The 26,935-nt window shown below is 41.4% G+C and overlaps 1 protein-coding gene across 1 annotated transcript in view; it reads right to left on the reverse strand.

Moving 5' to 3' along the window:
• Positions 1 to 20,025, reverse strand: part of FGF10 (fibroblast growth factor 10) — a 138,919-nt gene extending 118,894 nt beyond the window's left edge. Inside the window, exon 1 of the mRNA XM_073622126.1 lies at positions 18,969 to 20,025. Within this exon, the coding sequence (XP_073478227.1) occupies positions 18,969 to 19,416 (448 nt within the window). The 5' untranslated portion in view covers positions 19,417 to 20,025. The remainder of the gene's footprint in view (positions 1 to 18,968) is intronic.
• Positions 20,026 to 26,935: the final 6,910 nt, after the last annotated feature.

Consider the following 26,935-nt stretch of genomic DNA (forward strand, 5'->3'; position numbering starts at 1 on the left):
TTGTGCGTAGTTCAAAAGCCAAAGCCGTAGATCATTTGGGGTTGATATACTAAAACTGGAGAGTGCAAATGGTGTAACTGTTCATGGTAGCCAATCAGCGTTTAACATCAGTTTGTTCAGTTAAAGCGTTTGTTACCCTACCCATTGATCCTGTCCCATTAACTGCTTCCGGACCACCCACCGCATATATACTGCGGCAGGGTGGCCCAGCTGCGCAACATCACGTACCTGTAGGAGGTTTTGTGCACGCGGTTTAGCGGACGGCGAGTGCAATCGGAGCACAACTCTCTCTGTGACTGGACACAGCAGGAGCCAATCAGCCAATCACCGATCGTTCAGTGGACACAGCGGGAGCCAATCAGCCAATCACCAATCGTTCAGTGGAGAGACAGAGCAGCAGTGTGCATATGTAAACAAGGCAGACGGCTGATCTGTCAGGGAGCAAAAGAGAAATCTTGTGTTTCAGCTAAGCTGAAACACGGATCTCTCTTTTCCTCCAGTGTATCCATCCCCCACACAGTTAGTAAGCACCTCCCAGGGACACACTTAACCCTTTGATCGCCCCTGGTGTTAACCCGTTCCCTGCCAGTGTCATTCGTACTGTGACAGCGCTTTTATTTCAGCACTGATCACTGTACTGGTGTCACTGGTCCCCAAAATATGTCCAATTTGTCCACAGCAATGTCGCAGTCCCGCTAAAAATCGCTGATCGCCACCATTACTAGTAAAAAATTATAAAAAGTCCCTAAATCTATCCCATAGTTTGTAGACATGATAACTTTTGCGAAAACCAATCAATATACGCTTATTGGGATTTTTTTACCAAAAATATGTAGCAAAATACATATTGGCCTAAACTGATGAAGAAATTAGATTTTTTACATTCTTTTTATTGGGAATGTTTTATAGCAGAAAGTAAAGAATATTGTTTTTTATTCAAAATTGTTGATCTTTTTTGTTTATAGTGCAAAATATAAAAACAGCAGATGTGATCAAATACTGTACCACCAAAAGAAAGCTCTATTTGTGGGAAAAAAAGGACATCAATTTTATTTGGGTACAGCATTGCACTACCACGCAATTGTCAGTTAAAGCAATGCAGTGCCGTATTGCAAAGTATGGCCTGCTGAAGTGGATAAACCATGAATAATAGTACAGTGTCTGTGCTGTGTAATTTGGCCCTTTCTATCACCTGAAATACCCGGCTGATCCTGCCAGTTTCTGCCCTCCCCCCTGTAAACTGACCACGGTTTATCATGGCTGCTGAGCTCTGACACCGTGGTCAGTTTTTGTGCCTCCGTCATCCGCAGCAGTGACAGTGCTCACCCCTCCCCTCCTGCTGCTGAAATAACTTTAGCAATGTGCAAAGGGGTTGATTTACAAAAAGTGGAGAGTGCAAAATCTGGTGCAGCTCTGCATAAAAACCAATCAGTTTCCATTTTTTTTAGTCAAAGCTTAAAGTGGACCTTTAGTCATTTTTTTCATCTTGCCATCTATTAAATCTTCTGCCCTTGTTGTTTTAACTTTGGATAGTAAAACATTTTTTTTTCTGTCAGTAAATACCTTATACAGCCCACTTCCTGTTTCTTGAGAGTTTGCCAGGAAGGGAGGTGGGATAAATCATAAAAGGGCCAATGAGAGCTGCAGAGCTGGAGGTGTGCCTCTGTGTGTCTGTGTAAATCCAGGAAGTAAACAGGCAGCAGATTCAGCTGCCCACAGTTAAAATGGATGCAGCCAGACTAAGTGGAGGGAGATTTCTGCAGCATATTTGGCAAGTACAGAATCACAGCATATACAAAATAATATGCAAAGTGGTTGGAGGGAAGCTTCAGAATGGCAAAGATGTTTTTATTACAAATTATGTGAGCAGACCGCAGTTCCTCGTTAAAGTGGTTGTAAACCCACTTTAGCATTTTCAGGCAATCCCTTGTGATTAGATGATGTAATGTCTCCAGTGTATATGCTTTATTAAAAAAATGCCTCTGTATACCTCGCTTACGTGACCGGCCGCCTCTCTTCTCCTCACCTCCTCCTGGCTGACATCAGCAGAGGATTCTCGGCCCCTTCTGCTGTAGCTGTCGGATCGGGAGAGGGGAGAGGTGGCTGGTATCCAGCGATCTAGGGTCATTCAGTTAGGGTTGACCTTGGTTTAGGATTTCCAAGACATTTGTAAAAAACATCCAATGCTTAAAGTAATAGTAAACACTTATTTGTGCCATTTTTACCTACAGTTAAGCGTATAATAAAGCCTACCTGTAGGTAACTTGAATATCTTCTAAATGTGCACCTTTTCAGAGATATTCCAGCGAGCAGCAGCTGGTGACGTCACCATCAGGTGCGCTCTGAAGGAACTGTGCTGTGTCGGGGCTCCCACGCGCATGCCCGGGAGTGACGTCATCATGGCTATGGCCAATCAGACGGCCGGAGCTCACAAACCCGGTGAAAGTCCAGGTGAAGATGGAACCCCTGTCAGAGGTGACAGGGGGCCGTTGAAGGTATCCATCCTAAAGGTTAGTCTAACATAATGTGCTAGTATGAAGTGCATACTAGCATATTATGGCTTAAACCTGCAGCGGGGTGCTTTTTTTTAGGTTAACTTTACTACCACTGTAAAGCAGTGGTCCCCAAACTGTGGCCTGTGGCCTAAATATGGCCCTTTGCTATCCGGCCCTTGGAGCACTGTTACTCCCACTGATATGAAGCACTAATCCTTCTACAATCACCAATGATGAGTTACCATTACCTCCCACTGACGCCAACATTAGGGCACTATTTCTTCCATGGACACCAATGATTGGGCACTATTCCTTCCACTGACACCAATAAAGAGGCATAATTCCTCCCACTAATACCAATGATGGTATTCCTCCTGCTGAGCACAAGTACTATGTAATTTTTACTCCCACTGACCTTCGAGCCTGAGACATGGTCTACTCCCACTGATGCTGGTGAATTTTCTACTCTCACGGGGTACAGTCCAGCCCCCCTAAAGTCTGAACGACAGTAAACTGGCCCTTTTGTTTGGAAAGTTTGGAGACCTCTGGCTTACAGCACTGCACATCTGCAATTGACTCCTCAACCTAAGCCACTTCACAACAGCAAGGATCAGTCCACGCAAAACCAATTATTTTAGTTGCAGGTAGAATCAGCCGACTTGAGGCACCTGCTGGCTTTTTGGTGATTTTAGAAACAAGCTCTTGGTGTGGAGTGGGATAAAGAAAAAATCCACAGAGGCAGCTGGGACCCATTCAAAGTGGCCATGGAACTGGAGGAAGACATCTTACTACCACAGTGACAAAGTAGATATAGGAAACTCTTAGAAGGCTTAATTTCTCAGCATCACTGAGCACTGAAATATTAGCCTTAGGTTAATGGACCCTTTGTAATAACCTAGACTTAGACCCCGTTCAAATCTCATGTGGTGGGAATGAGCGTCCCTGCTCGTGTGGCAGAATTTGACGGAGTTTGTGGCGCAATTAAGAATGAATTGGCACCCAAACTCGTGTCAAGTGTTTTAGCTCAATTTTACCGCAACTTGGAATTGGGCAGAATCGCAGTGATTCTGCCAGCAATTCCAAACCGCCAAGTGTGAATGTGGCCTAAGTTCTGTTTAAAGTACACCTGTCATGGCAAAAATGTCAAGGCTTACACTGATGTTTTACCAAAGATTGTTGATCCAGGAAATATCAGATTACCTTCGTAGGATCAGGATGGAATGTTTTTCTCCACCCTGCTGGAGCAAATTGAACCATGCTCTATAAGGTGTTTTTTTTTTTTGCTTTCCTCTGGATCAACTGCGGGTATGGGGTTCTATATTTTGAGGACTTCTATTTATTTATTTTTTCTTTGGAATTAGAAAGACTTGTGTCAGTTTTCAACCTAAATTACTATGTAAGGCCCCTTACACACGGGACATGGGCTCTATTGGAGTCTGCCTGCTCAGCCGGGAATCTGTCCGCTGATTCCCGCTGAACAGACAGGTGGCTGGTCTGGGTCCACTCCGCTGACACAGACACAACCCACAGAGCTGGCACAGACACAACCCACTCTTCCTATGGGTGGCCAGATGTAAATGAACTGCCTGTCCGTTTACACCTGGCTGCCATCCTCCGAACTGATCCAATCCTGATTTTATTTTTTTTTAACTTTTTTTAATTTAATCTTTATTTACGTTTTTCAGGTAGAGAAAAAGAAAGGGGACATTCGGACAGGCAATGGCAGTGGTGATGTACAGAACAACAGCTGCAATAACACTACCATCTTAGCACCTGAAAATCAAAATGCACATCAAAACCTGTATCGAAAAAGTGCACATAACATTCAGAAGATATTAATAACAAGAATAAAAAGCAAATAACACAATCATGAGCCTGTTGGCTCCAATAAATTCTCACAGCATGAGTAAGCAGCATGAAGGAGACCCAGAATATGCGTAGCAGGCCAAGCACTACCACTGTGGCCCTCCGCATACAAACCGGGCAGCTGAACTTTGTGGTACCTCTTCATGCCAACAAGTTATCAACAAATGGCAGCTAGGCCACAGCGGAAATACACCCAGTCTATAGCCTGGGTAAAAAAGTACATTTCTCATATCTTAGATGAGAATTAACATTAACAAAATTTAACAACAGATATTGACAAAAAATAAAAGGAAAAGAAAAGGATGCAATTCCAACTAAAGGTCATGAGTTCACACACCACACCTGGTCCAGGCGGGCTAATAACAGAAACCTGTGAAAAAAAAAGTAAAAAAAAAAAGCATTAATAAGTTCAAGGTTGTTGGTTCGCCTGGACAAGTTGTTGGAATGAGGGATCAACTAAGGCTAGTAAAGCAATGTCTAGACTTGAGGAGACCGTGTTCCACTCAGATGCATAATGTCTCCAAATTGCCCAAATGAAGTTAAAGCCATTCCACACACCTTTACACGTAACCCTTACACGGCTTCCATAATATCAGTTACCTTCCTAATCCAGTCCCCACGACTAGGAAGGTAAGAGCTTTTCCAGTGAATCGGTATGAGGTGCTTGGCTGCACTAAGCATTTGGGGAAGAGCGCTGTTTATAATGGGTAAGTGGAAGAGTGGGAATATGGAGCAAGCAGTACAACGGTGAGAGTAGGAGATTAATCCCTAGGATTTCAGCTATACAAACCCAGGTATCATCCCAGAAGGACCTGATTTCAGGACATTCCTACCACATATGGAGGAATGTGCCCCTCTGGCCACAGCCTCTTCAACAAAGATCAGAAGGTGAACAGATAGATCTGAGCAAGAGTCGCGAGTACACGATCCATCCGTCAGGTACGGAACGGAGGTCGGCGTGTGTCAACGGACACACCTGCCGCACCTAGGGTTGCCACCTCATCCCTTTAAACCCGAAGACATATGAATTACACAGGTTCTGAGGCTAATTTAATGCAGATAAGGCACCAAGTGAGTTAAATTACCACCCTAATCAGCCACAGAACCTGTGTAATCAATATGTGTTCGGTTTTAAAGGAATGAGGTGGCAACCTTAGCGGCACCATAGAGGAGACTGGAGGGTCTGATTGGGTCCGCCTGAAAAACTGACAGGTGGGCCAGATCAGTTCCCCGAGGGAAAGGGCCCTAACTATGTTAGTTGCACGGGTATTGTGTATTCAGTACAGGAAAATCAAAGCAATAAATACATCAGCGTGTGTATAAATGAGGAAGGGGGGCATCATCTTAGTGGTGATCACTAATTTTTAAAGCTGCCATTGTTGGCCTTTCCTTCTAAAAATGCTGGTTGACTGGCTATCCTTATGAAGCTGTGGCTTCAATACTTGCGAGTCACTGACCTGAAACAAGAATAGAAAATAAAAGATTTCTGACTTTCACTGAGTTACTGCATGCTTGCTCCTGGTTTTTCTGACTTGCGCTGAAGTATTAAAGCCTGTAAACCAGCATTTTCACATATGGGCACCATCATTAATAACCCCCCCCCCCCCCCCCATTTTTCTCAGGACAGGTATACTTGACTTGTGAATTGCAGTAATGCCAAATGGTGCCTTAATGCACATTTACAGTATCTGCCAATGTACCTATGCTGCAGCACAGACCAGCATGGATCTTGCGTTTCAGTGTACTGCCTTGCTGAAATAGCTGCAACTGTGTTTTATTATGCCTTGAGGGTAACACACACAAATATGGAGAGACCATGACATCACCACCCCCTTCTCCCCACCTCATTAAGTCAGAGAACATTTTGTATTCAATGAAAAAAATATGAGACGTTTTATGAATGGCAGCAGCGCTAAGCAAGAGACCCCCATGTGGTTAGTATGCAGAGGGAAGCTGCCCGGCACAAGACTTGGAAAATATCTGCTATCCCTCTAATAGCACTGACTACTACAGTGAATGTCAGCTTCCTTGGCGGCCCATCAGGTATGGGATATGTATACTTACACTATGCCAAGCTAGACTGGAGTTCAGCTTTAACCCTGCGCTATCCAAAATGAAAAAAAAAAATTGCTTTGGCTTTAGGTTCCATTCACACTTGTACCACTTGTCATGCGACTTTGGACATCAAAGACGCATGACAAGTCGCAGCCCATTCTTTTCAATGGCACCCGTTCAAATCAGCGTGACTTAAAGTGGCAGCGATTTTGAAAAGGTGGCTGCGCTACTTTGGTGTGACTTTTGATGCAACTTTGGTCCAGAGAATGTAAAGTCAGATCAAAGTCGCAAACAACTGGCTCATGAAAATATTTAGCTAGCAGGTGATGTCATGGGAATTATCTTATTTGAAAACTGCAGCTTCTATCTCTAACGCTTGAACTTAAACATGAAAGGTTTCTACAAGGCTTGGTTCTGAAAAATGGAACAAATGTAAAGTGGGGAAAACCTGGATGGAGCCCACAGCAGATAGCTGAGCTGCTTCTTCCATTTACCCACAAAATAAAAGAGCAACTTCATGCAAACACACAGTTGAAATACATACATATATATATATATATATATATATATATATATATATATATATATATATAAAGAGTTTTCTTAGTCCAAGGAATAATAAATTGTGTTTAGCCAGTCATGTGATTCACAAACTCCAGGTATGGATAGGAAATACTGTCACTAATGCCGCGTACACACGAGCGGACTGTCCGACAGAAAAAGTCAGACGGAAGCTTTTCATTGTATATACCGATCGTGTGTGTGCCTCATCTGACTTTTTTTTTTTCGAAAAATCTGATGGACCTAGAAATAGAACATGTTCTAAATCTTTCCGACGGACCCAATTCCTATCGGGAAAACCGATCGTCTGTATGCTGGTCCGACAGACCAAAAAAGACGCATGCTCTGAAGCAAGTACGAGACGGAAGCTATTGGCTACAGGCTATTGAACTTCCTTTTTCTAGTCCCGTCATAAGTGTTGTACGTCACCGCATTCTGGACGGTTGGACTTTGAGTTGACCGTGTGTAGGCAAGACCGCTTGAATGGAATTCCGTCGGAGAGACCATCGGAGTTTATTACGACGGCTAAATCGTGTGTACGCGGCATTAGTCTATGAATATGCTTCATGTAAATTCAGCCGTTCTATGCTGGTTATCAATTCTAATTGTCTGTATTATCAACCATATTTTATTGGATGTAATAAAATACAATTTTTTATATAATCACTTCAGTTGTCTTCAAAGTTCCTTTTTTGGGGTTAATTACCATTCTTCCTATTAAATTGGGGATGTTGGCAATTATTTGATGCTATATTATACAGTATATGTTTTTTAACATAGTATTAACATAGCTGTTTGTCTAAAACAGTGTTTCTCAACCTTTTTTCAATGAAGACACTAATATTTTCTTGAGGCATCCCATTCTAAAATGTAAAGAAATTAAATAGTTTTACATAACACAGAAACATCCACATGCGTAGGACACGCAACGTTAGAGGTTATTTATGCTTCCAAAGCAAATAAGCCTTTTGCACACCGGTAATGACTATTCCAACGTTTCTTTTCCTTCTCAGTTTCTCTCTCTCACTCAGCTAATGTGACCCCATGGCTGATGGAGAGGGACAGTGAAGGGGCAAACATGGGTGCTGTGCAGGCCCTCAACACCCTCCTTATCAACTGATGATGTCATTGGTTGTAAGGATGCCAGTGGCTAGAAGGGTGTAATGGTGCACGATGAAAACCCATGGCTTTGTTTAACTAAAAGCCAGGCTTGATCCACCCGCTGGCGTGTATACAATAATTTATAGGCAATTTTTAGGCATTTTGCCAAGGCACCCATGAAGACACCTGAAGGTAACCCAAGGTGCCTGGTCACCCTGGTTGAAAAGGCTGGTCTAGAACAGCCATTCTCAATCAGGATTGAAACCCTACAGTTGCTCGAGAGGTTAGTGAGGGTTCCTCCAGCTGTAGTTCACTGACCTCCCATTGGTGCCTTTATAGTTCCAGGGCCAATGCTACTTGGTAAAACCAGCAGCATGACACAATTATCTTTTTAGTAGGTTGAAAGGGTAGCATTCTGACCACCACTGTAAAGAATGTATATTTCCTACTGACCACCAATGTAAGAGACATTTTCCTCATCGACTCTTGATTTGGTTCTCTGAGATTCGAATTTACTATTATCGTTCCTCTGAGGTAAATAGGTTGAAAAAGGTTAGTGTAGATTTATCTTTGGCCTTAAAGCCCAACTTCGAGAATTATACAAAATCTACTCTTTCAATGGGCCCCAAAACCCAAGGGTTAACTGCTCATTCAGTCTAGGGGTGCAGGAATAAAAAATAATACTTACTATATCCATTGTTCCAGCGGTGTCCCTCCAGCAGTGTTACTGGTCCAGTGAAGCCTCTTCTCTAAGGTGCTCCCAATCGCAATTGCACTCCTGCCTCCTGGGGCCCATTGCAAGGGTAGATTTTGTTTCATTTCTGGGGCTGGGCTTTAATAGTGTTCCCAGAGCAATGAAGGGAGATTTACCCACTAGGAGAGCCCAGTTGGGACAAAGTTGAAAGGCTGTGCAGTTCACTGTTAAAATTTTCATGAAATGTGGACAGGTAAGTGAATTTGGGGGACGGGGGTTGTTGGGGACAAGGACAACTTTTTGATCAGGGTATCAAAAGTATATTTATTCATTAGGATGCTGGGCCAGCACCCCCCACACTTCGATAAAGGCTTTCCTGCGCACATCTGCGGCACAGGACATGGGAGGGAGTGGCTACTGACCATCTTTTTAAAATTTACATATCAGAGTACCTTGCAAAGGTACTGGCATGTTTTTATTCCATATCTAAAAATGCATGTTCAGACTCATGGTTGACCTGCTGTTGCACACCATGCCTTTTTTCTAATGTATCTGTTGACTGCAAGCTAATGCAGACAGAGCAGAGCTCCCCCCCCCCCCCCATGTTCTGTCTTATCCATTTTGTTAATCCTTGTGTGTTTATTCTGTGATTTCACCCAATTGGAAAATGCTAAGGAATATATTAGTGCTACATAAACAGTAATTACAGTAATAATTAAAGGATTTAGCCAAAGTCTACCAAGACATTACCTGACCCCAAGCACAATGCTCCCATATTATAATGGACGTGTGCTGAGCAAGTGAGGTCACTCACACCATCCCAGACAACCATAGGAGTTTTGTGTAGCTGCGGATTTATGATTCCCTTATGAGTATCGACCTGTACGCATAACGTAATAAAAAAAACAGTGCTGGCATTATAGGCGCAGACTATAATGCAAATGACAGTTCCCCTTTCCCCGTGTACCCTGAAATAGCAAATGCACGCCGTCCACAATCAGACTTGCAACAAACGGCCACTCTGCAATAATCAACCTATGTATGTTAGTTATGATTGCATTGTGTCATTGAGCTAGATTGTATCCAAACAAGGCAAAGAAACAGGGATGCAGTCATTATTATTGTTGTCTAGCTGTTATGTTGCCCCCATAGTACACTATATGATCCCATATGTGAGCACTGAGGCTTAATCAAAACCAGAGATTTGCTTTTAAGCACAAATCAACCTTTTTTTTTTCTTTTTGCATTTAGGATTATATACACTCCTTAAATAATAAAGGATAATTATTCTCAGACTTGGAAGACTTGCTCCTTCAGATCTGTATAATCTATTCTTTTTTTCTTGTTTATTTAGAAACAAATGGAACATTGACAAATAAGGGGGCCAAAGCGAAACTGAGACATTGTTGCAGAGTATAGAGAGGACAGGGCGAAAAGCGAATGCTGGCTGTCAGAACTCGCAGCAGACTGAGCAGGGAAACAAAGAGGACCTTACCATGTAAAAACAATGTTATAGTATAAACTAAAAGGCATATAATTTAAATGATGTATGAACCCTCTTTAGGGTACATTTCCAAATAAGTAATAAATTATAGAGCAGCACAGTGGCTTAGTGGTTAACACTTCTGCCTTGCAGCACTGGGGTTTCTGGTTCAAACTGCAGTCAGGAGTTTGCATGTTCCCCCTGTGTTGGCGTGGGTTTCCTCCAACACTTCAGAGAAATGCTGGTAGGTAGGTGGCCCTAGTATATAAGCATGTAAATTACAGACCTTAGATTGTAAGCTCCTTGAGGACAGGGACAGATGTGAATGCATAGTATGTAAAGAACTTCATAAATTGTTAGAGCTATAAAAATACCTTTAAAACATACCATCTGTTGTGGGATTACTAATGGCCAACAGCATGGAGAAAGAACATGGATGGTTGGGAAAGTATAGTGGAACTATGGACAAAAAACATGGATGGTTAGGGAGGTTTAGTGGAAGTATGGTCAAAGAACATAGATGGTACGATAGGTTTAGTGGAACTATGTACAAAAAACATGAATGGTAAGGTAGGTTTAGTGGAACTATGGACAAAGAATATGGTAGGTTAGGAAGGTTTACTGGAATTATGATCAAAGAACATGGATGGTTAGGCAGGTTCAGTGGAACTATGGACAACAAATATTTGTGGTTAGGCAGGTTCAGTGGAACTATGGACAACAAATATTTGTGGTTAGGCAGGTTCAGTGGAATTATGGACAAAAAATATGGATAAATAGACAGGTTCAGTGGAACTGTGGACAAAGAATATGGATGGTTAAGTAGGTTCAGTGGAACTAAAGGCGAAGAACATGGATGGTTAGGCAGGTTTAGTGGAACTATGGACAAAGAAAATGAATGGTAAGGTAGGTTTAGTGGAACTATGGACAAAAGACATGGAAGGTTAGGGAGATTTACTGGAATTATGATCAAAGAACATGGATGGTTAGGCAGGTTCAGTGGAACTATGGACAACAAATATTTATGGTTAGGCAGGTTCAGTGGAACTAAAGGCAAAGAACATGGATGGTTAGGCAGGTTTAGTGGAACTATGGACAAGGAAAACGAATGGTAAGGTAGGTTTAGTGGAACTATGGACAAAGAACATGGATGGTTAGGCAGGTTTAGTGGAACTTTGGACAAGGAACATGGATGGTTAAGCAGGTTTAGTGGCACTATGAACAAAGAACGTGGATGGTTAGGCAGGCTTAGCGGCACTATGGACAAATAATGTGGATGCTTAGACAGGTTTAGTGGAACCATGGACAAAGAAGGTGGATGATTGGGCAAGCTTAGTGGCACTATGGGCAAAATAAAAAATGACATATATGGTGCAGTCTATCAATAGAATTACCATTGCAGATTTTGCTTTTCTAAATCCTTCCTGTAAGCTGAGTCCACCTGTTTTATTATGTGATGATCCTGCCAGTAGATCTGTTATTCTCCCACTTCCTTCATGTGACCAGCAAAAGTGGCAATTACAGGGATTGGGACAAACCATATAACAGTACAGGTTACAAGGGTCAGCTTTCATATGGTTCAAACCTTTCAACAGTAAACCTTCCAAAAGAGTTTTAAAAAAAATGGTTGTGGTAACTGCTCAAAAAGGGGGTTAGTTGATATTGTTTGTCACTTTCCTAAAGTCCATTTAGGACTGCATGCCAAACCATGATTCATCGCAGAATTAACAGTTTTGTTACCCTATTACAGGAAGTGGAAAAAGAATGTATCTACTGGCAGCATCGAAACATAATAAAACTATGTTACAGGGTGGACTCACATACACAAAATCCGAAGTTGGCACCATTGACAGACTGCATCATATATGAGATTTTTGTTTTTGTAGTACCACTAATTAGATTCAGCCTGGATAACGCTCATCTATGCATGTGCAAATCTACATTGCATTGTTTTCAAAAGTTTGCTCATTTACACCAACCGGAGAGAATTTAGTAACAAAAAAACACGGCAACCCACAGTTTAAAAAACAATTAGGTTTACTGACGTATCTATGAAGGTCTGATGGCCATATGAAATAAACATAAAACATGCCTTAAAGCAGTATTAAACCCAAAACCAAAAATGTTATATTTTGCAATATATTGCATCTTGCCAATCATTAGATTAAATTGTATTATTTTTCTTTTTTTAAGCTTTTTCCATCTGTTTTCCCCTGGTGATCTGGCCAGTAACACACCTCCTTGGGGGAAGGGAGTGTTAGATATACTAGCAGATTTCGATGCACTAACAAATTGAAGCTGAACCCCAGCTAACAGTTTATAAACAGTTACAGCAAACAGTTTTTTGGAATGAAAGTTTTACATAAATAAATAAAAGCTGCCCATTGTAATCACCCCTGTCAGTAGTAAATGGTTTGTCTTAATCCTGAATCCTGTAACTGCTACATCTGCAGAACAGCTTCTTCTAATGAAAAACATCAGTTCTACTGGCAGGATCACCAGGTGAAAATAAAGGAAAGAAAGCATAAAAAAGTAAAACGAATACAGCCATCCCATCTAAAAATTGGTAAACTGAAATAAATGTTTACTTTTGGGTTTGATATCGCTTTAATTAAATACAATCCAACTTCTAACTGTAAAGAGATGAGTGATCTGGGGAATCTGCCATTTAAAAGACATATGCCCTGTACACACGGTCGGACTTTGTTCGGACATTCCGACAACAAAATCCATGGATTTTTTCCAACGGATGTTGGCTCAAACTTGTCTTGCATACACACGGTCACACAAAGTTGATGGAAAATCCGATCGTTCTGAACGCGGTGATGTAAAACACGTACATCGGGACTATAAACGGGGCAGTAGCCAATAGCTTTCATCTCTTAATTTATTCTGAGCATGCGTGGCACTTTGTGCGTCGGATTTGTGTACACACGATCGAATTTCCGACAATGGATTTTGTTGTCGGAAAATTTTATATCCTGCTCTCAAACTTTGTGTGTCGGAAATTCCGATGGAAAATGTGTGATGGAGCCTACACACGGTCGGAATTTCCGACAACAAGGTCCTATCACACATTTTCCGTTGGAAAATCCGACCGTGTGTACAGGGCATTAGTCTCCATAGAAAAATGGTAATGATAAACTGAACTTTAGCACATTTGACAAAGCAATGTAAACTAAAAAATGATGCAGCAACAAAGCAGATATATATATTTCACACAGGTGCACTTCACTCTCTGCAGCAGAGGATCTGTGAATCCCCTGCTGATTCAGAGCTGAGCAGGATGGTTGTGACTTTTGCGACATACGTGCCCGTTCAGTTTTTAGTCCGCATTTTGACAGCAGACAGTGGCGGACCCGCCTTGGATGCATGGACTGCTGGAAGTGTGTCCGTATACATTATGGTACCTCCAATCTATCATGTTTAGGTTCAGAGAAACAAAAAAAAGGACACAGTACCTTTACCTTTATTTCCAGACCTGCAAGGAGTCGGAGTTAGGTAGATACAAGTCAGTTTGCATTCACTGGCCCATAGACCTGCATGGAGCATCTGATCAGGTCCACCTAAAAAACTGATACGCAGATCTCATTGGAAAACCCATGTGAAAGGGGCTTAAGATGGTTACACACTATACAACTTTTTTTTACTATTTCCTTGTACAACTCTCCTTTAGATTTACCAAAACCACATAATATGAGGTCAAACCTAAGCACTTTCAAATTGTATGCAATCAGGTAGGCCCTTGTACTACATAGTTAAATGTAAATACAAAGGAAATTGAACAACAAAAATGGTATAATGTGTATCCAGCTTTAGACTATGCTAGCCCACAGATAAATTCACACAAGTAGAGCACTGGGAGAATATATTCAGCTAAGCAGTAAGCACAATGGCTTAGTGGTTAGCACTTCTAGCTTGCAGCACTGGGGTTCTTGATTCGCGACCCAACCAAAATCCTGCCTGCATGGAGTTTGCATGATCTCCCTGCGCTTGCATGGGTTTCCTCCGGGTACTCTGGTTTCCACCAATGCTCCAAAGACATGTTGTTATGTAAATTGTCCACAGTATACTGTATGTGAGATAGAGACCTTAGATTGTAAGCTCCTTGAGGATAGGGACTGATGTGAATGTACAATATGAAAAGTGCTACAGAAATTGCCACCGCTATGTAAATACCTATAATAATACAGCAGCAAAAAAGCTTTTTAGTCATAAGCGAGATACATGTCAAGACTTTCTTGCTGCTGTAAGACACTTAAGCTGGCCATACAGTACATTATACAATTTTCTTGTTCAATTTCCTTTTAGATTTACCTTCAGCTTTGTAGTGCAAGGGCCTGCCTTAATGTATACAAATTGAAATTGTTTACGTTTGACTTCATATTATATTGTTTTGCTAAATCTAAAAGGAAAATTGTAAAAGAAAATCGGATAATGTATGGCCAGCCATTTCTGAATAAAATCTTCCTATGCTCTGCATCAGTTTGTGGGCTCTATCTATGCCTGTATCAATGCAGAGCTGCACAAAGCTGGGGGATCAGAAGCAAGGGGGGGAGCGTGCAAGTCAGTCCCCCGATGGCAGCAGTTTATGCACACTTATTTTGAAAGAGTATGCTGTACCTATTAGTTTCAAAGTTGAGCACTAACCAATGACTCTAAAGAAGTTTTTCTATACCCTGATCCCTCAGTACAAAAGATGGCTCTGCTTGATTCATTAAAAACCTAGGAAGAGCTAAGACTGTCTCTTGAACTCAGATGACAAATGGATGAAGCACCTACAAGCTTAAAAGTTTGTACCCTTTTCTCCACAAAAAAAAAAGGGGGGGGGATGATTACTGTTAGACATGTAAAAACGTTCCTGCATGCTTAGATAAAATGCTTGGGTTGCACAGTGGCTTAATGGTTAACACTTCTGTCTTGCAGCACTGGGGACCTTAGTCCAAATGCCATCCGGGACACTATCTGCATGGAGTTTTCATGTGCTTGCGTAGGTTTCCTACCACATTACAAAGGCATGCCAGCAGGTTAATTGGTTCCTATCTCAATTGGCCCTAGTACGTGTATACATGTGAGATAGGGACCTTAGATTGCAAGCTTCTTGAGGGCAAGCACTGATGTGAATGTACAATGCATAAAACGCAGCGTCAATTGTTGGAACTATATATATGTAAATGGCAGCAATGGGGTCGTTGATTTGAATCCCAACCACGGCACTACCTGTCTGGAGTTTGCATGTTCTCCCTGTGCCTGCCTAGGTTTCCTCCAGGTACTCTGGTTTCCTCCCACACTCCAAAGACATCCTGGGAGGTTAATTGGCTCCTGTCTAAATTGGCCCTAGTATGTGTATGTATGAATGTGAGTTAAGGACATTATATTGTAAGCTCCTTGAGAGCAGGGACTGATGTAAATGCATAATATATGTGTAAAGCGCTGCATAAATTGACAGCATTATATAAGGGCTTATATTATTATTTCTATTACACAGGATTTATATAGCACCATAAATAAATAATGCTTGGAAGCACCCAGTATGTCTCTCCAGTTAACCTCAAGCAACCTGATGAATGTAAGCAATGTCCAAACCTTCTGCTTGACTTTTTTTATTGGCTATCCTAAGTTTAGGAAAGAATAAGTGCTATTTTTGACACTTTGGGGTCATTTACAAGTAGTCCTTCCCAAAACTATTTCAATGGTGAGGGCAGTGACAAACCACTATACAGGGGACAGATGGCTGATGAGTGGGCAGGACACGCAGAGCGACAGACTGTTACACAGCAGCAGCTACTGGGCATAGGGTGACATTACTCGGTTCACTAAGCACAGAAATATTAATAAATGCACACACCCAAACACTTCAAACTAGACCAATAACTACACCTACAACACAGTGCTTAGAACCTGACTAAGTCCCTACGTCTCACATGCTTTGAAGGTTACTTAAAATGTTATTTCAAGCACCATTAACACTTCAATCAGTAATAGTAGCAAAATGTCTACTAAACCAATCATAAAAGGTAGGCTAGCTCATTTCCACCAGTCATTTAGGTAGCTGATTTCCAAGTTGTTATGCAAACTCTGCAGATGCACCGATTTTTAATAATATAATTACTTTTGTCATACTTAAACATCAGTATGTAATACAGAGCAAAAGCCAAAGCAAAAAAAAGTTCTATTTAATAAGATAATTGGAAGCAATGGTAAGCAGTCACCAAAAGCAATACAGCTTTCATCGGCCCGAGGAAGGAAAGATTTTTTTTTTTATTGGTTTCTAAGAGCAACTACACTATTCTCTTCAGTTGTGGAGATATAAAAACCAGACACGTCCTTGAATTTTGAATACAGTCTTCCCAATATTCATAACTGAGAAATATAATGCCATTATGTTTTAGGCAGCCTAACGTTTTCAACAGTTGTAAGCTGTCCATCTGTTGTGGCACTACGTGAACTTTTGGGTATATTATACATATGGTTGCCCAAATGGAAGGCTAAACACTTCCCACGTTGCCCTTGCACCACTAAGCACCTGAGTTTGAATCAATCAGGAAAATCGCATGATGCTTGTATGTATTTGATTCAACCAGAAACATTGCATGGAGTTTGTACATGCTCCCAGCCTTTGCATAAACTTCAGAGTGCTATGGATTTCTAGACAATTCAAAATAGGATACAATTTGTCATCCAGATTGGCTGTATATTGTGTGTGTCCCTACAGTGTAGTGTATGTGCATATTACTGTGGAGGGAACATTAAACTGTAAGATCCCTTGGGGCCAGGATATGTATTCTGTAAAATGCTACATATGTCAGCGCTGCATAAAATAGTCAAAATAAATATATACGTTCCAGAACTGAGCTTGCAGCACATGCTGGATCTTCAAGTCCCACAACAGCTGGACCCCTACAAGTCCCCCAAGCCTGAACTGGTGATGTCCAGTAAAGTTCACAGGTCTGCATGCCCTGTTTTATGACCCTGGTGGTGCCTTTCTGTCCCTGGAGCCTGTAGACAAAGTGTGTTATGACAGCTCATTAACCCCCCATTGGTTTAATAACCCTTTCAGTGCCTAAAGTATCCACAGACGTTTGATGAAAAAGGTACAGTTCTACTGCACTCACTTGAACAAAAACTAAACATACCTTTAATGTGAAATGTTGATTGGTAAACTATGTACATGATTTAATTTTGGGAACAGTTGCAGGGAAAGTCTGTAGAGGAAAAACACTTGTGGCTGTTCTATGAAAACCAGAGCTGTAATACTTTTAAACCTATAAAGTTCTATCTAAACCAGAGTAAAACTGAATCAGATCCTTTGCTTCATTAAAAAGATAAAACGAAAAGATGCTAGGGGCAACGACATTACTTCTGCCCATTGAACTTTTCCTCAGATCTAACAGCTCCAGCTACTAAACCTATTGTTTCCACTGCAGGCTGTATACAAGCAGCTCCGAACTTTGGAAATACCTGTCCTATGTTCCACTGCACTGGCCAACTTTGAAAGGAGGGATACACCATTGTGACATTTAGGTTGGTAGACACTGAAGGGTTACCAGATTGGGTAAATCCTCAGTACATGCTCTCCAAAAACCCTAGCTGAGCTGATGGCCCAATGATGCCTCACACCCTAATTAAAAACCTGAAGGGCCACTGATATCCTAAAGGCTGGTCATGAAGGGGTTTACCAGATAAGTAAATCATCATTACAGATCCCCCCCAAACCCTTCCTGAGCTGGAGGGCCACTGATACCCCACAACCTAACGATGAAGGGGTTTACCAGATAGGTAAGTACTTACAGATTCCCCCCAAATCTTTCCTGAGCTGGAGGAATCCCAGGACCTGATGATGAAAGTGTTTACCAGATAGGTAAATACCCATTACAGATTCCCCAAACTCTTTTGAGGGGCCAGGGAGCCATTGATATCCCACAACCCGATGATGAAGGGGTTTACCAGATGGGTAATTACAGATTTCCCCCTAACCCTTCCTGAGCTGGAGGATTCCCACAACCTGATGATGAAGGAGTTTAACAGATAGGTAGATCACCATTACAGATTCCCCCAAACCCTTCCTGGACCAGAGAGCCATTGATAACCCACAGTCAGGTGATGAAGGGGTTTGCTAGATGGTTAAATCACCATTACAGACTCCTCAAACCCTTTGTGAGCTGGAGGGTCACTGATATCCCATGGCCTGCTGATGAAATGGTATGCCAGATGGGTTAATCACCATTAAAGATTCCCCAAACCTTTCCTGAGCTGGTGGGCCACTGATATCCCACTGCCTGGTGATGATAGGGTTTACCAAATGGGTAAATCAGCATTACAGATTCCCCCAAACCTGAGCTGGAGGGCCACTGATATCCCACAGCCTGGTCATGAAAAGGTTTACCCCCAAACCAATCCTGACCTGGAGGATCAATGATACCCCACACCCTGATTAATAAGGATTTTACCTGATAGTTAAATTATTATTAAAGATACTCCCAAATCCTTCCAGGTGCCCCACATCCTGATGAAGAGGTTACCAGATATTTAAAACACCAAGACAATTTTCCCTAAAGTCTTCCAGAGCTGGAGGTCCACTGACACCCAACATCCTTATAAAGAAAGAGTTTACCAGATGGAAAATCAGCAGTAAAGATATGCCCAAGACCCTTCCTGAGCTGGAGTACCACTAAAATCCCACACCCCGATGAAGACAGCAATGGCTACTCACTGTAAGGGCAGTCATCCTTCTTGGTGCCACTAACCCTGCCGTTGTCATCGATCTTGAGGAAGTATTTGTGGAAGGAAAAGAGTTTCCTGCAGCGCACATCTCCTTGGAGGTGGTTATAGCTCCGCACGTGCCTCCCAGAAGAAGAGTTGGAGGAGAACTCCGCGGAGCGCAGTAAGTCCCTGCTGCCACCACCAGCGACCTCATGGCAGGTGACAGCCAGCGAATAGACCAAAAACAAGAGCAGCCATGAGCGGGGCAGGTGAGACAAGCCTGGGGCACTATATGTCAGTATCCATTTCCACATTGTACTGAGGCTGAGGGCTTCAGGAGATGCCTCATGGAAAGAAACATACTGGAAGGATAAAATCCGGTGAGGGGACAGCTGGCTTCTGGGGGCCACGGGTTCCCAGGACTTTGATCTGTGCTGTAGTAGATAGGGAACCAACATCCATCACTCAGGGGTCCATCCACAGCGAAGAGCCTTTCATAACTCAGGAGGGCATCCAGACCATCCCATGCAATGCTCCGCGGATGCCACCGGCACAGTAGATACTTCTTGGTGCGCTTCCCCAGCAGTGCAGCTACAGGCTGGCTCCCAGCATGTTAAACATTGCCTGGAAAAAGGAAAGATGACATGTTCAACTCCCCCCTGCCAAAAAAAAAAGTCTTAATCCGTGTCTACCCCCTCCTTCTGCCGAAATCCTAATTGTCAGCCTGGAGATGAGCTTTTGAAGGAGCCTTGCTGTAAACAGGTTGGAAGCTGGAGCTGAAATGTCAATGATCACAATCCAGAGGTGGGATGTCTCTGGTGGGCAGACGACTTGCAGGGGGTCAGGCAGGACATCTGAAACCCTGTAGGACAGGGGCTGGAAGAAAAAAAAAGAGAAGATTCCTTAGCTCTTGCACAGAGATCACTGATCCCTTCTACTGATCTGAAGCTGACTAATTGCTGCTGAACTCTGCAATGCTCTCTCTGTCTGAGCTGCCCAAAGCCAAGCATGCTTTGGAGAATCACAAAAAAAAAAAAAAAAATTGCTGTCTTACTCAGCTTCAGCCAATCCCCACTAGGGAGCCCCTGCCTGTTTTTTGGCAGTGAAGTGCTCCACCTGGAGATTGTTGCTGACTTTTTTCCTCCCCTTCTACTATAGAAATGTTGCAGACAGCCAGCTAGAGCTGATTACAGTATAGGCTGGCTGAGAAAGAAAAAAAAAGGACAATATTAGTTTCCCTATTCTTTGGCTTGGGAGGGGTTCCTGGCTTGGAGAGCCTACCCTTGTTGAAGTGAGGAGTTCACACTTTGTCCATCATCAGTTGAGGGGCTGGAGATTAGAGATAATGTTCTAGTCTAATTACAGGACCCCCATCACTAAAAGCCGCTTTCTGCTCTGACTCATTCAGTGAATCACACTTCTAATTAAAATCTAAGAGGAAAACATTTCAGCACATCATCTAGATCAGCCATTTGGTACTATTTATTTATCTGTGGCATTTATTATATAGGTTTTAAGTCCAAACTGAGATAAAAAATAAAATGTAACTAAAACTGTTCTGTTTTCTTTTTTTTTTTAATGTGATCGCATTTCCTGTTTTTTTTTCCTCTCTATATTTTGATTAATGGCACTAAAATAATAAATGTGTACTGAAAAAAAATATATAACTAATATACAAATAACAATAATAAATTGTTATTTGTACCTCTTCCGAGAAACTTTGCTTCTACTTTTACAATCAGCTCACCTCTCAGTTATTACCTTTCACTATTTATCACTTGTCATTATTATTATTTTTAGTACTATTGTTATTTTATTGATAATATACACTATATTACCAAAAGTATTGGGACACCTGCCTTTACACGCACATGAATTTTTAAGCGGAGTTCCACCCATTTAAAAGTCAGCAGCTACAAAAAGTGTAGCTGCTGACTTTTAATAATCAGACACTCACCTGTCCAACGGTCCAGCGATGTGGGGGAACGAAGCCTCGCTCCTCTCCCCTTCCTTTCTGCAGCACCAGCATCGTAACTGTGGGCGCCCGGCTGTGGCTTCACAGCTGGGCACGCACTGCGCATGCGCGAGCCGCACTGCACGCTGTGAATGGCCGGGCAATCTTCTGGAACCTGTGACGTGTCCCAGAAGATTGCAGGGAGGAAGTGGGAGCTGAATGCCTCTAAAAAGAGGTTATCCGCTCCCCCCCCCCAAAAAAAAATGGGGGTCACCATCACTTAAAGCGGAAGGTCCATTTTTGAGTGGAACTCCGCTGTAATGGCATCCCAGTCTTAGTCCATAGGGTTCAATATTGAGTTGGCCCACCCTTTGCAGCTATAACAGCTTCAACTCTTCTGGGAAGGCTGTCCACAAGGTTTAGGAGCGTGTAAAGGCAGGTGTCCCAATACTTTTGGTAATATATTGTGTGTGTGTGTGTATATATATATTATAATATGATATAATTTTATATATGTTGTATGTTTTAATATGATATATTATTATATAATATATTTTATATTATTATTTTTTTTAAATACATTTATATTAATTATTTTATATATTTATTTTATTATCACTAGTCTCTCATTTTAGATTGTAAACTCGTGTTATTATTACTATTATTATTGTTATTATCATTATATTTAATAATTTATTATTAAGCATTTTTATATTATTATTAATTTTAATATTATCACTTCTTCCTATCTTTTAGATTTCATGAGCAGGGCCCTCAGAATCCTCTAGTACTGAATTGTATTGTAGCTGTACTGTCTCCCTTTGTTTTGTAAAGCACTGTTGGCCCTACATAAATCCTGTATAATAATAATAATAGTAATAATATCATAAAATCATAACTGTGTATTTATTGAAAAAAAAATATTATTATTATTATTATTATATTTTTTTTTTGTTTCAATGAGTACACAGTTATTGATTTATTATTGTAGTAACCTATGATGTGACTTTCACATTTTATTATCCTTACTGTTTGGGATTTTCTTGGCTGTATTTTTAAAAAGACTGTAGATTCCCTTTCTAATGGCTCTCTGTATACTGTATCAAGCTGCATAGTCTGCTTCCCTGCTCACATACAGGTTTCCTTGTTTTGTATTCTGTCTGGTCAGGCTGACAGACTGGCTCTGAGAGGGGAACCGTAAAATGCAGTCACTTTGCAGTACTACTAAGTAAAACTCACAGCCAGCGAAAGTAGTGGCTGCCTCCATGTACAAATATATTTTGCAAGCTATACACACCTTTATAAGGGAAAGGTGTCCTAAAAGAAAAATGAGGACTGCCTTTCTGAAATCAATTTGAAAATGCTAGTTGCCTGGCATACTCATTAATTATTCAGTCTCAATAATCTCGTGATCACTGACCCTGAATAAGCAGGAAACAAGTAAAGTTAGAGTTCCTTTTTTGGATACTTGTTCCAGATTAGGGACTTTGGAGGTACCGACGCCCTTGGATGATAGCCTTTCAACAGAACCTAAACATTTTCTTGGTACAGTTTTCCTTTAGGCAATAAGGCACAATAATTGTAAGCCCATTTACGTTAAACCTTGTATACTCAAAAACCTTAATTATATAAGATTACTAGTTCCCTAAAGAGCCAGTTCACACCATAGAAACGCAGTCCGGATGCGTTCCAGATTTTTTTTTTTGCATGTGCGGTTTTAGTGCATTTTTGATGCAGTCCAGTGCATTTTTCTTTCTCTTTTTTCCTAACTTTAAATAAGGACAGGTGTGTTCCAGTGCGTTGTTGATGCGTTTTACAGCATTCCAGTATAGTCCAGTGCAGGAAAAATGCAGCATGTTCTACTTTTTTTTTCACTGGAACTGGAACGCCCTGGAACTGCAAGCAATGGTATGAGCTATGCCATTGAAAACCTTAAAACTTATTTTCAATGCATTTTTGATGCTGAAAAAAAAACGCACTGGACTGCATGTGTTGTGAACTGGCCCTTAATGCGTACCTATATTTCTGATTGTGTCTCATGTAATACATCAGTAAAAGATAGTTAAATGATATCTAAGCCCGAGAGCAAAAATGTGATATATTGCAGCTTGTAGCTGAGCCAAAATGAGCATCAAAGCAGTTTTGTATTATTCCCACAAGTGGCAACAAGAAAATCAAGAAAAATCCAACACGTTGCAGGAGTAACAATTCCCCTTCATCGGGGGCTTAAGACTGCATCAGAAATTTAGTGGGCTCGAAAACAGCATTCCTAGACAACCAGTCTAAAGTGGGGTATAAGAACGATCGTCCGATTTTCCTCAATGCTTCACAGCAAATTGGAACCGTCGAACAAAAATTTGTGCGAAAATTCTCGTACGACAATGGCTTTTCTTTTTTGTTGTTTATTGTTTGTGATAATGAGCAGTCTCTCTGATTTTTCTTGTACGAAAATCATCCAAAAACGGTACACAGTAAACGTAAATCGTTCGTTCTGCTCCCGTATGAGAAACATTTCAGAGTTTGTCCCTTCGGGAGTTTTCGTATTAAATTCGGAATCGGCTGTCGAAAGTTGTGTACCCACTATACGGAAATCATCCGAAAATTCTTTGGACGAAAATGTTCGCCTGATTTTCTCAATGCTTAGGTGTGTGGACTACATTCGTTTTCTTTATTCAGGCTACAGAAAAATACTTCTTAACACTTCAAAAAATTGTTCTCAGAAATCTTGTGTCCTTGTCACTTTCTGTGCAGTGAATTGAAATCTCCGATAGGGCCCTTTCACACTGAGGCGGGGGCGGCGTCGGCGGTAAAGCGCCGCTATTGTAAGCGGCGCTTTACCGTCGGTATTCGGCCGCTAGCGGGGCGGTTTTACCCCCGCTAGCGGCCAAGAAAGGGTTAAAAACCACCGTAAAGCGCCTCTGCAGAGGCGCTTTGCCGGCGGTATAGCCGCGCCGTCCCAGTGATTTCAATGGGCAGGAGCGGTAAAGGAGCGGTATACACTCCGCTCCTTCACCGCTCCGAAGATGCTGCTAGCAGGACTTTTTTTACCGTCCTGCTAGCGCACCTCGGGGCTTTCACACTGGAATCAAAGCAGCGGCACTTTCGGGTCGGTTTGCAGGCGCTATTATTAGCGCAATAGCACCTGCAAAGGACCCATAATCTTATTAGCTTTCCCAGTTCATTTCTGTGAAACTACAAAGCAATGTCCCACCATGTAATGGAGATAAGAAGCGGAGGAGTTGTTTGTAGTCCAAATCAGGAGAGATTTCTAGGGTGACAACACTGCTCCTCCATACATATAGTACACTGAGTAAGTGTTGTCACTGTAGTACAGGAAGTGTGTTATTGTCAGGATCACCAAGTGAAAAACCAATGCACCAATCTACCGCAGCTGAAGTCTGGTAAACTGCAATAGATTACATTTTTTGGGGGGGGGGGTTAAAGCTGTGAAATCTGGACCACTGCTTTAGAAAATAGGACTCCTTCTAAATAGTAATGTCCTTACAATGGGACAATATCTAATCATAGGAGGAGGGCAATGCTTTTTAGTTCTTTTATACACGTCCGAATATTAGGGATATTAGGACGCAGAGTTTTATGTTATATAAAAAATATATATATATATATATATATATATATATATATATATATATATATATATATATATATATATATATATATATATATATATATATATATATATATATATATATATATATATATATATATATATATATATTTTTTTTTTTTTTTTTTCTTTTACTGCAATTGTTTTTTATTTCATTTTGAGGCTTGTGTTCAGTTTCAGTCCAGCAAATTTCTTTTAACTTCTCCAATTTGCTTGTATAGTACATATTTACTGTAAAAATGTGACCCTCTATTATTACCAGCAATCTAATTATGTACATTAATGCAGGTATGGACTCCATATTTCCTTCCCAGCCACTGGGACATAATAAGTGCAATTATTAACCTCATTTGAAATACATTTCTTTATGTCTTATTAATGTTCTCAAACATCTAATGCTGACAATTAGCCGAATGCTGAAGCGTGAAGGAGTTACCTCTTATTTTCTATGGCTCATGGGTTAGCAGCTCATCCGAAACTGGTAGCTCTGTGTGATGGAAGTGCCTGGGCAATGTTGCGGAACTTCTAGAAAAAAATGCTTCAATATGAGATATAAAGACGTTTAAAAGATGCATTTTATTTAAGTTTAAGTTGAATTACACAGTATTTATAATATATATATATATCTATATATATAGATATATATATAGATATCTATATATATAGAGATATCTATATATATATCTATATATATATATAGATATCTCTATATATATAGATATCGATATCTATATATCTATAGATATATAGATATATAGATAGATATATAGATATAGATATAGATATATATATCTATATATATCTATATCTATATCTATATATAGATATAGATATTCACTATTTTGTTAAAAGTATTGGGATGCACATACACATGAGCTTTAATGGCATCCCAGTCTTAGTCTGTAGGGTTTAATATTGAGTTGGCCCACCCTTTGCAGCTATAACAGCTTCAACTCTTCTGGGAAGGCTGTCCACAAGGTTTAGGAGTGTGTCTATGGGAATGTTTCACCATTCTTCCAGAAGCGCATTTGTGAGGTCAGGCACTGATGTTGAACGAGAAGGCCTGGCTCGCAGTCTCCGCTCTAATTCATCCCAAAGGTGTTTTATCGGATTGAGGGCAGGACTTTGTGCAGGCCAGTCAAGTTCCTCCTCCCCAGAACTTCCCATTTATTCACAAACTGAAGCATAGTAAACTATGCTTCAGAAATGAATGGACACAGGAGCAATCGGTACCAATCACACACTGTGTTTTTTCTGAAAAGGAACTTACATATTTACCGGCCCCTTGCCTGCTCTCCATCTTGACACATCCCCCGCAGCAGCTGGAAGGGGGGGGGGGACCAGGGGATCACACAGGGGCCCAGGGATAGCAGGAGACAAGTAACCTGGATAGGAGGAGCAGTAGGGGCGATGTATAAAGGAACCCATCCCCTCCATTTTCCACCTGCAGCCACTAAATGCGAGAGGGAGAGAAGGAGAAGCAGGCTTTCAGCTGCTGCAGGAGGAAAATGGAGGGCATTGGTTCCTCTATATGCCACCCCGTCGCCCCTCCTATCCAAGTATAGAGCTGAGTGTGACAGGAGTCGCACGGGCCCCCCAAAGCATGGGGCCAGGTTGCAATTGCAACCCTTGCAACCCCTAAAGTTACGCTCCTGCTGGGGGATATAGTTCACATGTACGTATTTTACATAGTTACATAGTAGGTGAGGTCGAAAAAAGACACAAGTCCATCAAGTCCAACCTATGTGTGTGATTATATGTCAGTATTACATTGTATATCCCTGTATGTTGCGGTCATTCAGGTGCTTATCTAATAGTTTCTTGAAACTATCGATGCTCCTCGCTGAGACCACCGCCTGTGGAAGGGAATTCCACATCCTTGCCGCTCTTACAGTAAAGAACCCTCTACGTAGTTTAAGGTTAAACCTCTTTTCTTCTCATTTTAATGAGTGACCACGAGTCTTGTTAAACTCCCTTCTGTGAAAACTGTGTATGTAGTGGCTTTGCTTGGAGTTCATTTTTAAATATTACTTGTGTTAAAAAGTATCCTGTTCTCTTTGTACTGCTTTTTTTATGTGCAATACCTGGTGATCCTGCCAGTTCCCTTGTTTTCCTATTTCAAACGCTAGGCACAGAAGCACCTTCAAAGTCTGGTCAGTTTTCTGGCTGTGCTGGGAGAACAGTATGTCTGTCTTCCAATGGCCAAGACTTGTGCCGACACCCCCCCCTACACAGCTCTTTAGTGGGAAGGTCAGACTACTGCGTTTCTCTGACTTCTTCTGACACGTCCCCCTGCAGTCTCCACCCCCACCTCTTATGACGCTGAGAACAGACAAAATGTGATCAAGAACAGAATGTTTTACAAGGTAAGGGGTTACTTTAACTTCAAATGTGT

Source organism: Aquarana catesbeiana, linkage group LG01 (assembly GCF_042186555.1).
Source record: "Aquarana catesbeiana isolate 2022-GZ linkage group LG01, ASM4218655v1, whole genome shotgun sequence".
In the NCBI taxonomy this organism is placed as follows: Eukaryota; Metazoa; Chordata; class Amphibia; order Anura; family Ranidae; genus Aquarana; species Aquarana catesbeiana.